Source organism: Anser anser, assembly GCF_964211835.1.
Source record: "Anser anser genome assembly, chromosome: 14".
In the NCBI taxonomy this organism is placed as follows: domain Eukaryota; kingdom Metazoa; phylum Chordata; class Aves; order Anseriformes; family Anatidae; genus Anser; species Anser anser.
In genome coordinates, this window is record NC_139735.1 from 15,686,283 (window position 1) to 15,699,249 (window position 12,967).

General features: G+C 43.9%; 1 protein-coding gene across 1 annotated transcript in view; it reads left to right on the top strand.

Moving 5' to 3' along the window:
• PANK3 (pantothenate kinase 3) overlaps positions 1 to 12,967 on the top strand; it is a 19,666-nt gene continuing 6,699 nt past the window's right edge. The window contains exons 1-6 of the mRNA XM_083799375.1: positions 1 to 391; positions 3,166 to 3,518; positions 5,336 to 5,589; positions 6,233 to 6,409; positions 8,068 to 8,191; positions 11,834 to 11,959. Of these exons, the coding sequence (XP_083655501.1) occupies positions 364 to 391; positions 3,166 to 3,518; positions 5,336 to 5,589; positions 6,233 to 6,409; positions 8,068 to 8,191; positions 11,834 to 11,959 (1,062 nt within the window). The 5' untranslated portion in view covers positions 1 to 363. The remainder of the gene's footprint in view (positions 392 to 3,165; positions 3,519 to 5,335; positions 5,590 to 6,232; positions 6,410 to 8,067; positions 8,192 to 11,833; positions 11,960 to 12,967) is intronic.

Below are 12,967 nucleotides of genomic sequence, written 5' to 3' on the forward strand. Positions count from 1 at the left end.
GCGCCCCGCGCCGCGCCGCCGCCTCCGCCTCGGCCGGGGCCGCCTCAGGGGGCAGCCCCCGAGCGCCTCCGCCCCGAGCGGCCGCCGCCGCGCCCAGTGCCGGGCTTCCCGCCGCTGGTGCGCTGCCGCCGGCCGTGAGCGGCCGCCCAGCTGATGGCGCCGCCGGGCGAGCGGCTGCGCGGGGCCCGGCCCGGCCGCCCCTGAGCCAGCGGCCGCCCCCGGATCAGGCGAGCGAGGGCCGGCCGCCGCCTCCCTGCCTGCCTGCCGCCCTCCTTCCCGCCCCATCGGCCGAGGGGCCGGGCCCCGCCGCCCCCAGCGCCGCCCGCCCCGGTCCGCAGCGCAGCCGGCCGCCGCCGCCGCGCCATGAAGATCAAGGACGCCAAGAAGCCGTGTAAGGGTTGCCCGGCCCGGCCCGGGCGGGGGGCTGGGGGTGGTCTGTAGGGCCGCTGGGTGCCGGGCCGGGGCCCGGGGGCCGCTCCGAGCCGCCAGAGGCTGCCCTCGGGAAGGGGAGGAGGGCTCGGGCTGCGCGCCTGGCCCCGAGGCGGTGCAGCGCCGTTATCCGGGGCAGGGGCAGAGAAAGCGGCCCGCGGGGCCTCGGCCGAGGCAGGGGCCGCGGGCCGGGTGTTTGACGCCGCGAGCGGCCGTGTGGCTCTGCGGGCTGGGCACCGCGCACCGGGTGTTGGTGTAGCTCTGCGGATACCCCGAAACACGGAACTCACTCTGATTGTGTAAATACTTCATTTCGCGTGTTATGTCAAGGAAAGTAATTACCCGTCTTGTAGCACGTAATTAGCCATCGCCTCTTATTAATGCCAGCGTGTGGAAATCGCTGAGCTGACTGTAGTCGTGTTTACAATAAGTACAGCTCAGATGGATTTTCTTTTTTCCTCCTGGTATAATATTTAATGAATATTAATGAGCAGTATCGTGCCTTTTGAAGCAGGAACTGTCCGTAAGATTTTATAGTGGTTTGGTAATTTAAAGCAGTCGGAGGTTGCTTCTAATGCAAAAACTGCTAATTTTAGGGATGTCTGATGGGCCTCGGTTGTTTTCTCTAGTAGTGGATGCAAGCCTCCTGTTCAAACAACAATGCCCAATGTCAACAAGAAATTTTAATCGCTTAAAATTAGTAGCGGGTTTGTAGTTGCAAGCTTCTGGCTCTTGAAAGTGAACTTTGATGTTGGTGTTGTGTGATGGAAATTGGAAACAATTGGGCCGAAGAGCAGTGCGGGAAAGAATACAGTGTCAAAGCGGTTGTTTATTTCATCTTGTCATCTTAATGTTGCATATTTTAAAGCTGGTGGTTTTTTAAAATAGCAATTAATTTATTAGGCAGTGGACGTTAGACTTATTCTGCAGATTTTTGCTCCTGATCAGTCACGCTGACTGAAGTGGCAGAACAGCTGGATGTTTGGAAAGGAGCGGGTCCACAAGGGCTTTGGAAGAGATTGGAAAGGTCCATTGGTAATTGGGGGTTTTGTGCCTCCAAATGACAGATACTGCAGTGAATTCGGCTTATATGCCCAAATGGACCGTAAAACTGGGCTGGGCTCCTCATGCCACTTTTAGCCGAATGGTTTGTAGCTAGGCGTTAGAAGACAGAGACACTTTTCAGGAGAATTGTTGTTGAGTCAGTGCAAAGTTCTCAGAGGAAGTGAGTATTTAATCATCAGTGCTGGAGCCAAATTTCAGGGGGGGAAAGTGGTTAACCATTGTACAAGAAGAGGCCATTAGCCTGTTGATAAGAGCCTACAAAGTCGAGTTGAGAAGATTAGCCTGCCACCACTTTTATCCGTGACGTTTAGCATCAAGAAAGCAAGCGTGGCCACAATGACTGAGTGCCGTCTCTGTCATAAGATAGGTGAGGGTGAGGCTGGATGCATCTGCTGAATTTACGGTTTCTGATGCGGGTCCGGTGCCTGGGCGTAGTGGTGTGATCCTCCCCTGGAAGGGCCGTTTAAATTTCCTTTGGATGTGATGGGAAGTGACAGGCATTTTAACGGAGGTAACAAATTCAGATTAGGAAGAACTTACACCAAGTAGTTGGTGTAACAGGGGAGGCAGGAGAGGTTATGAGAGCTCCATCCTTGAAGACCTGCGGAGGCTGTCAGATCTTGGCTAGCCAGAGCTGTAGTTCACTTCGCCTAGCACAGGCAGCATTCCTGCTAGCACGAAGCAGAGGCTGGACGAGATGACCTCTAGAGGTCCTTTCCAACAAACAGTTGCATGATTGCTCTTCCAGGAAAATCCTTATGGGGAAGAATGGCCGGGGCCTGTAAGAGAAACTTCCAAAGGTTATTTGGGGGTGGGGATGACAAATGTGAGCAAAGTGTCTTGTGGAGCTGCCATTGCGTAAGGTCTGTCTAGAGAGAAGACGAGGGGAGTCATCCCACGAAAGTGATGCAGGCAGAATGCTGGTATTTTTGTCTTACAGAAATTCCCCCTTCCTACCTGAGATGTACAAAAGGGGAGTGGAACTTAGATTTAGTAACTCTGTCTTGCTTGCACTTCTTAATAATGCTTTTTGCATTATTTATATAATCAATAGTAATTTCTAAATTATAAGCCATTTGTAACTGCAGTGGGGTATATGAACAGTTCTCTTCATTTTCTTAAATTGGACTTCCTGTGTCAATTTTTAAAATACATGTGAATAAGTTAATGCTTTCCTATCAAACAAATTAATGTGTTGCATGAGCAAGACAAAATAATTGTTGGAGGATGACTACTTGTCCTGCTGCCATCGTCAGCTACAACGTGCAACTTGTTTTTTCACCGGTGTGCACTGCAGTCTTTTGCTAAACTATGTCAGAACTATAACTTGAGGAAGGAAGCTTACCTTAATGCTTTGGTCTCAAAAAAAAAAAAAAAAAAAGTTGAATTTCTTATAGAAAGATAGAGTGTGGCTTGGGAGGGGTTTAGCTGAGTTTTCTGAGCATGTGACAGCATTTCAAGGTGTAAATAGTTGCTCGTTGTTCCATTTTTACCTTTTGTCAGAGGTGTGTTTCAGACAATTTAATAGAAACGAGTGCTCATTCTTTGTTCTTGGGAGGATTTTCATTCAGTGTATACCTTCTGAAAGGTATAGCATTGGTTTAGTCTTAAGTTTAGGTGTATTGCTTTTGCTGTTTCACAAAGCTAATCAAGCACTTCTTATCTCCACAGCTTTCCCATGGTTTGGCATGGACATTGGGGGAACTTTGGTGAAACTCGCGTATTTTGAACCTATCGATATCACTGCGGAGGAGGAGCAGGAGGAAGTTGAAAGCTTGAAGAGCATCCGCAAGTATCTGACATCCAACGTAGCCTATGGATCCACTGGCATTCGAGATGTCCACCTTGAGCTGAAAGACTTAACCATTTTTGGTCGCAGAGGAAACTTGCACTTTATTAGATTTCCAACTCATGATTTGCCTACTTTTATCCAAATGGGAAGAAATAAAAACTTTTCAACACTACACACGGTGCTCTGCGCCACGGGAGGTGGCGCTTATAAGTTTGAAGAAGACTTTCGCACAGTAGGTGGCCCACCTTTCCTCGTGCTGATGCTTGAAGCATTGCTGTTGACAGGTTGAAACGAGCAGTATTTAGAAAAATTGCAGAATGCTCAAAGGTTCTTAGCTATTAACTTCTTTCGCAGTCATAAGCGTCATAATCTAGAAACATGCTTTCTGATGTAAAGATGGGGGATGGCGTTATGGAGAATAACTGTCTTCTAATCTGTCTTTTCCCCAGTGGGAGAATGTACTTAAGGTGCTGAGGGGCTTGACTTGCTTTGGATTTTCTTTCTTTTGCAGTCCTCAATGACAGGTGTTCAGTGTTTGTGGGTGGTTTTTGTTCGATTTGGTCCAGTACATTGTTTCTAGATGTGTGACAGAACGAGTATCTCTAAGGCAGTCTTTCTCAACAGCAGAGGGGTTTGGGACTTTCGTGAGGTGTTTTGACTCTTCCCTTGGTGTTCAAAATGGATCATTTGTTTAGGTGCAGTTTCTGCCAGAAGGTTAATAGCTGAGAATCTCGTCACTGTATCCAGTGCGCGCACAGTCTAGCTTCAAAGTGGCTGCAGATCTGCTTCTAGAGACAAGAGTAGCAATAGCACAAAAAATCTGCTCCTGTTTCCATTCGTGTGCCAGTCTTGCGTTGAGCTGGTACAACAACTGTTTATGGGATAGGGTAACAATCTGTACAGCTTCATCATCTAAAACCCCACAAAAACGTTTTGTGTTGGACCGGTTCCCTGGTCTGCTCAGCAGTGAAGTTTCACCTCCCCTGCCCAGCAGGGGGGTTGGACTAGATGATCTTCAGAGGTCCCTTCCACCCTCGGCCACTCTGTGCTTCGCAAACAGCTGTGAACAGGGCAAGAGATGCTGAAATGAGCTGGGGGAAGGGGAGGGAACTGCCAGTGTTGTGATCCGGTAATGAGGTTGGTCAGTAGCATGTGACCCAGTCTGGTTTGTGCAGCTTCATGATCTAAACCCCGGCTGCTCTCTAAAAGTGAGCTCGTCTGATTCAGAGAGATGCTTTATGGCTTTTTTCTTGGATTAGCTGCTCAATTGGACTCATTATAACTGTTGTAACGCCCTGCTGCAGGGTAAGGGAGAGAGTGTGATCATCCTTGGAGAGTCCAGAGTGAAATTGGATTAAGTAAAATAGGAGATTAGAGCCTTCCTGAAATCCACAGAACCTGTTTAATTATCTTGGTGCTTTATGAGGAAACAACAGCTTAAGTGTCATGTGCAAGACCAAGGAAGAGCCTGGTGTGTAAGGAGCCTAGTGTCCTACAGAATTTCTAACCTGTGGCTTTCTTGTAACCCTTGGGGTGCTAATAAACTGCAGCACTGATAGGATGCTATTTAGGTGTTTATCTTAGGTTTTCATCTGCTGCTATTGTAGAAGTAACTCTTTCCCTTCTGAGGTGGGAGGGAACCCACAGACCTTGAGGCTGTGCACATTTGTGAGCTTGACCAACATCACATGAGGGGGCCTCTAGGGTATTTGCTGTCTTTTCTTTGATGAAAATGCTACTGATTTTTCAGTGGATTAATGTCTGAGTATCTCAAAAGATATCTCTGAGCTTCCTAAAGCAGCTATTTATAATGCCTGTCTGTGATATGACTGATACCTGCGTTTATAGACAGTCTGATTTGCTAATGGAGGTATTCAGAACTTAGCTCTGAGCTCTTCACTGGCACTGTAGTGGGATTGAAGCTGCTGAATTGGAAATCTGAGATAGCTTCTGGGAGTTAGGCAGGATAAATATACTCACAAATTTGAAGCATGTTTAAGCAGTGTTAGAACACACGGACACTGTCTTTGTTTTATTTTTTTAACACAGATTGGAAATCTCCAGCTGCACAAACTGGATGAGCTTGACTGCCTTGTCAAAGGCTTATTGTATATAGACTCTGTCAGCTTCAACGGCCAGGCAGAGTGCTACTATTTTGGAAATGCCTCAGAACCTGAGCGATGCCAAAAGATGCCTTTTAACCTGGATGACCCGTACCCATTGCTGGTTGTTAACATTGGTTCAGGAGTCAGTATTTTGTCAGTCCATTCCAAAGACAACTATAAGAGAGTAACTGGAACAAGGTAACTTGAAAACCTACGTTGGGGTTATTACCCTATGGAACGGGGAACCTTCAGCTTTTGCAGTGTTTCTTCTCTCCCTGGCTCAGCCCATGTGTTCTCTCCCTCTCTGTAGTATGGAAAAGTTTTGTTTTTTTTTTTAACCTTTAATTTACAGCTGCATTTATTGAAGCCCATCCCCATGTTGTTTTTATTGAGACGTAGCAAATATCTTATTTATCAATAGGTAGAAGCTAGCAGTGCTCCCTAGTGAGTTTTATAGATTTTGTCTTAAGTTTTGATAATATGTCCAGTGAACCTGTGCTTCTGTTGCACTGTCAGCATAAATATGTCCATGTGTGTTTTGCTGAAAATCATCAAGGATCAGAGTCAGTGGCACAGTGTCATTTCAGGGTATTTCAGTCTCTGATTAAGTCTTCCAGTTGACATGTTGAGTTTATTAGCTATTTATTATCTCTGATTGTACAGGTAGCTTCTTTGAAATTACTTGTAATAGTTGTTAATCAATGATTATTGTCGTGAACCTTGAGTAAGAAAGCAGACATCTTGATGTCTTACTCAGATGGCTTTATTTGCTTTCCTAAGTCAGATGTAAGAATCTCTGATGAGGAAACAGTGTTTAAAAGGAGCTGTTCTTCTTTATTAGTCTAGGTGGAGGAACCTTTCTTGGTTTATGCAGTTTGTTGACGGGATGTGAAAGTTTTGAAGAAGCTTTGGAAATGGCATCTAAAGGAGACAGCACGCATGCTGACAAGCTGGTTCGAGATATTTATGGAGGAGACTATGAAAGATTTGGCTTGCCAGGATGGGCTGTAGCATCCAGGTAAGCAAGAATTCTTCGTTGCTGCGTGTTTTCTTCTGTTTTTTTTTTTTTTTCTCTGAGGTAGACTGAGGTAGTATGGCTTCAAAAACAAGACCTAAGCTATTAGAACTTGCAAAAAGAAATTCTTTGTGTTACCGTAATCAAGTTACAGTTTTGTTCTAGAAGTGTATGTGCTGGGTTATCCTAAAGTTCTAAAGCCACATGAAACCATGTGTGCCTTGCTAGCTAGATACCGAAGAAACCTGATGTGCTATGTCATATATAGCTGAGTGTTTTTCTTTACGTCTGTTGGAAGAACGTGAGCTGATCATAGGAGTGGCAAGAACAAAGTGCAGAGGAAAAACTAATGCCAATTACTTTCTGACTTCCTAGAATCTTTTAGTGCGGCTGTTGTCCAGGGAAAAGGTGAGTAGAAGAGGAGGAAGGCATTTTTTTGTTGCTCTTTCAGTAGTAGTATCTCCTTGTGTCTTTTTTTCAATATATGGTGCACTTTTTTGATATATAGTGGTCAGTACAGGCACCTGGCGTATTATTTTAACTATTTGTCTCACTTGTGAAGGCTGTTGAACGTAAGCAGTTTGCACCATGGGAGTTAATGTATTTGACAGAGGGTTTTTGTCACAGCTGCTGGTTTTATTTCCACTGGGGAAGATTACTCATGGTGTTACAGCTTCTCTACCCTTAAATGTAAGGATAAAAAACTTTGGGAATGAAACTAATGTATACACAACAATTCATTCAGTCTTTGCTTTTATTTGGTAGTAAGGAGGTCTTAATTCACAGTAGCTCATTTCTTCTCCCTCTCTAGCCAGCTCAGTACAAGCCTCTACAGAGAGGTTTTAAAATATGCAAACTTTACACTTCTAGTCAATTCATCTTAACTACCTCTTTGTATCGGTGCTTTCTGTTCTCATTTGGTTTTTAAGGCCTTTAGAAACCTCTCTGACTTTTTGAGTCTTAGAGCCAGAATCCTGATTATTCTGAAGTGTCTTAGATCTGACGCACAAAGTCCTTAGTTGTAAAAAATGGTGCGTAGCTATGGAGGATGTCTTGTTTCTTTTTTTTGTGACTCATGAGAAATGATTTACTGTGGATGGCAATGAGCATGTCCTTCTAATCTAGAACTCTGTTTATACAACCTAAATAGCATTCTGTCAGCTGTTTATTTTGTTTCAGAGCTTTGTGTCCCATCATAAAATAATTAACTTCATCTGTTTTACTTCTGCTGCTTTTAGAAGAGAGGATAGGATAAATATTGTGAGTGAGGAAACGAGCATGAGGAGTTGTAGGATCCACCAGTTACTTAGGCACTGACTTCATTTACATTGACTAGGTTTGTAAAGTAGTCTTGCCTAAGAATAAGACTGCTTTTTGTCATAGGTGCTTCTTCATGAAAATCAGCAATCTAAACAACAAGATTTTGTTGGGAGTCTTTATTGTAACAGGATCAACCCTTTCCTGTAAATAGACAAATGCACATGGTGTACTATTAGTTGTGAGGTCATAAATTAAACTGTATTTACTATGGACTTGAAAAGGCAGCGCCTTATGAACAAGTACGTGACAAGTTCTGTTATAGCATAAAAGCTACATTCTGAAGTTATTTCAAATGCACGTGGGCCACTTGATATTTACTGGATTTTTTTTTCCTGTTCTAGTTTTGGAAATATGATTTACAAAGAGAAGAGAGAGTCTGTTAGTAAAGAAGATCTTGCAAGAGCCATCTTGGTCACCATCACAAATAACATCGGGTCTATTGCCCGGATGTGTGCAGTAAATGAGGTAAAAACTTATAAAGATTTATTACATAGTTTGGTTATTTGGTTTTGGATTACATGACTGCAAAAATGATGCATAATTTTGAATCTTTTAGTGTGTTATCTTTTTGTGTCATTTTGTGTCATAACCCTATGACACAAATGAAACAAACTCACGTAGTAATAAAGAACTAAGAATTAGTGTATAATGTCTTGACTGCCTCTGGAGGCTTACTTAAACTGACATTTAGGAGCAGTTGAAAAGCTTATACACCTTAAAGTAGCAAAGGTGACTGCAGGCCTATGAAAGCACTCATGATTTTCTCCCCCTTGATAGTTAGGTAAGAGGCCGGGGGACAGGTAAATGTGTGCTACAGGTAATGCCTGGGTGCACGACTGGTGCCACCAGCAGGGATTTGGCATCTTAAAACCCTGGACGTTTTGGGGAAACACAGACTGCAGAGGAGAATTGAGATCCACCTGATGAACAGGGGTAAGGGTATCTTTGCCAGTGGGGAACGTAACCTGCTGAGGAGGGCTTTAAGCTAGCTCTGGCAGGGAGTGGAGCCCAAAGCCTGCAGATAACTGAAGGACCAGGGGAGCACAGAGTCTTATGCTGAAAGGACTTGCAGTGCCCTCATGAAAAGAGGATGATTGCGGGCCCCTCAACCCTCTGTACACAAGCACATGCAGCATGGGATACGAGAGGATCTGGAAACAGGTGTGTAGATTTGAAGTGATACCAGTGGGATTGCAGAGACGCGGTGAGATAGCTTCTGTAATGGCGTAGCTGCAGCAGTAGGGGCTCTCCAGGAGGAACGGGCAGGAAGGAGAAGCAGGGAGGTCACACTGCGCGGGAGTGGCTCAGTGCACCAAGCCTTGATGGGGGACAGCAGCATTTGGCCAGAAGCTTACAAGTGAGGATCGGGGGGAGGCTAGCAATGGAGGTGGTGTGAGTCTGCTGCAGACCGCCCTGGTGGCAGGAGAAGGCAGACTGTCCTTTAGCTAGCTGCCGTATGTGTGGTGGTTGCAGGTCCTAGTTCTCAGGAGGGACTGCTTTACTTATCAGTGTATTGGGAATGATTTTCTGACACACATGCCTGGCAGGCTGACTAGGCAAGTGTGGTGGTGGACCTGCTAGTCATGAGTGAAAAAGAACCAGCTGGGGATGTCAGTAACAGCCCAGAAATAGCAGAGTTTAAAATACTGAGGAAAGTGAAGAAGGCAAGGAGCAGAATACAGACTCTAGATGGACTTGAGTAGGACAAGATTCTGTTTCTGGGGGAGGAGTTAAGAAGCAAGATCACGTGGGAGATTGCTCTGATGGGGAAAAAAAGCTCAGAATAGCTCATTAATTTTCCAGGATAACATCCTCAAAGCAAAAGCAAAGCTGAGGTACAGACTGGCTAGAAGGTAGCCAAAGAGAGAAGTGTACTGGCAGGCAAGCTGACCTGACCATGAGGCACCCATGTACCCCTGCAGCTGCCTAGGCTGCCCTTGTACCGAGATGGGTTTGCAGGAGCATTGCCAGCAGGTTGGGGAGGTGATGCGTCGGGCATAACCTCCTGTCCTGCCCCAGCCACCGCCTCCATCACCAACAGAGAAGCCTGGACAAACAGGAACGAGTTGGACAGAGGGCTCCTAAAACAGAGCTTTGCCCTAGAGCACCTAACACATGATCAGATGCTAAGGAATGTGGGGCAAGCCTGAAGAAGAGCCTGTGATGGTTGTCACCATGTAGAGAGGGTTGTGGGAAGGATAGGGCAAGGTACAGCCAAGCACAGTAGGAGGGTGGGAAGAAATGGATGGAGTTTGCAGCAAAGGAAAATCTGATTGGTATAAGGCAAAAAAGATGACCACAATGAGATTGGTTGAATACGGACCTGGAGAGACTGGAGTCCAAGGAGAGTTTCAAAATGTGCCTTGAGCAGGTTGGAAGTTTGAAGTAAGTTTGAAGTTGGTCCTGCTTTAAGCAGTGAGTAGTAGCTGATGACCTCCAGTGGTTGCTTCAAGCTGAAATTATTCTCTGATTAAAGCTCATAGAAAGCGTTGCTTCTACTTAAATGTTTTTAATTTTTACTAACTTGTGATTTTTCGATTACTTTGACTGTCATTTCTCATTACTGTCATCTTAGTACAGAGATGGTTTCCTGCCATCTTCAGTTTCTTACAGCTCTGCTGAACAAAATCAGTATGCATTTAGTTTCAGCGTAACTGGCGAGGACGGTCAAGGTCCTGTGGAATACTGAATGTAAGCATACAATGTAGGTAGGATGGCTAAGCACCAGGGATTTCCTCACCAAGTATTGACAAATTTTGTATGAAATGATGTTTAGTAACAGCTTTCTTTGAAACGTCCAAGGGCAACTTCATTTAAAGCTCTAGTTAAATCTGTGGAGGTGATGGTCTTATATCTCAACGGCCTTGTTAGCTGCTGTAACCATTTTACGTAGGAGCTGGACTAATAATACATATTTCTGGTTTTAGTATTGTAACTTCTCCCTCAATTTCCTTTTCTGTTCTTTCATGTCCATCTTGAAGAAGAAAGTTAATCTTGTAGGTATTGAGTTAATTATGGTTTGGAAGTTTTTTTTGTCCTTTACGGCAAAATCTGGTAACAAAAGAGCTAAAATAAGAGTGAAGTTGAAAACACATGGTCTGAGTGTGAGCCGGATGTATGCAACTTATATTTAAGGATGGGGGTAAATGAGTACAAATCAGAAATCATAAACTGCACAGAGCTTTAGTCCAAGGTTTCTTTGGCTTCATTCCAACTATATCACCAAACTGCAAGTCATAAGAAGTGATTAATGCAAATCCACAAACTGATATCTTGAATAGATCTATAAAGATTAAGATGGATTTAATTACTTCAATTCCAGCAATAAGCAGAATTGTGTTCGGGTGCCCTCACAGGAGGTTTGTTTTGTCTTCCTTATGAATAAGGATAGCAAAAAATGGTTGCATGTTAGTCCTTTAACTACAGGTTGAACTGTCATACTAGTTTTTGTAACAACATCTGTACAAGCATTCATTTAACACCCTTAACGCAATTTAATCTCCTTTGGTTCTTGCTCTTGTATCATTAAATCAGTGTTCAATGTTGCTTCCATTTAATGTCGGATTTATTTCAGTGAATTGGGAAAATTTGATGGTTTTTAATTCCTTGCATTTAACTTGATTAAAATTCACAGCTCAGTTTCAGTCTGTACTTAAGTCTTAGTCTGATCTTACACTGATGTATATTGAGGTCTGAAGATGAAACGAACATCTCTCTCACTGTCTTCGGCTTCTTTACAGTGCTGCCTTGTTGCATATGGATCAAGCAGCATTGTACAGGGCTATGAAGGCATTGAGTCTTCTCTACCAAACACAAGTTTTTGTTTTCCATTTAATTTTGCTGTTAGCATGGCTGGTTCTTTGGCATAGTTATAGAAAACGCTCACTTAATTTGAAATGCAAATGCTACTCTGTAAACTTAAGAGCTTTAGTTCCTGAGTGTTGGAGTATTCTTCCTCTTCCACAGGTGTTTTAAGTATTGGGATTATATTTTAATTATTTTTTTGCTTGAGATGGTGGTGTTTCATAGCTTAATTTGTCAAAGCTGTGTTAAGCAGTGAAAAGACTTAATCCTTTATTGTTTTTCTGTTGTTTTTTTTTCTTTTAGAAAATAAATAGAGTTGTGTTTGTTGGCAATTTTTTGCGTGTGAATACTTTGTCAATGAAGCTTCTTGCGTATGCACTGGATTACTGGTCCAAAGGCCAGCTGAAGGCATTGTTCCTAGAACATGAGGTATGCTGTGGTGCCTTTATGTGATGTGTTGTTTTACCACTGATAAAAGCGCATGTCCTGAGTAGTTGTCCTAAGCGTGTTATCCTCAGACACTGAGTACTCATAGGTGTTGGAAGTCAGAGGTGTTTCTCATGCTGCACTGGTTCTCTGGGGGCAGTTCTGTCAGGGAGGGAAGGAAGTACTTCAGCGTGTTTGGAGTATCTTAGATCAGGCCATAGATTTTGTTGGAGAGGTACAAGAAATGTTAAGCTTCATGCTAGGGTTCAACAGCCCTTCCTCGGTTTTTGGTTGGAAACAATACTAAGCGTTAGATTTCCAAAGATTGCAGTGGGATCTATAGCACAGGCCTTTGAAATACTGACCTTGAGCAACAGCCTGAAAGTTGATACTGTTTTTGATCAGGACTGGTCTTGTGCCACCACAGATACTCGTTACACTTTTTTGAAGTGATTTTTATACTCTGTGACTAGCCTGCCTTAGGGTAGCTTCTGTCATCTAGGTCAGTATGTAATCCTGACAGAGTTGACCTGTGTTGGTTAAAATACAGGTAATCAGTGATAGTGACAGGTCTCGCAGCTGGGAGACGTGTGGCTTCTTGGGAACGGGCTGGCAATCTTTGTCCTCAGTTTGCTGGTCTGCAAATATTCCAGTATTAGATCTCTTACCCTTCGGTCAATTCTCGCATTTTTTTCATTTACAGTTTTATTGTGAGACTGTCTTCGTGCAAGTGTCTGCAATAATAGAACAGTTCCTTGTTAGTCCTACCCCTTCAGATTTTTCTTCAATCTGTTTAAAATTCTTGCATTTTGTCAAGTGAAGATTCAAAATGCTTCTATGTTTTATAGCAGTAGGAAGGAAGAACATCTTAATTTCCATGGGGGAAAAGTAATCCAACAGTAGAACACTGTTTTTTGTGTCTGGCCAAGTATATAGTCCAAAAAAGTGTTTTGAAGCTTGGAGATGCTGCTTTAACTGTTTTACAAATGTGAGGTGCAGTTAGTTAAATAA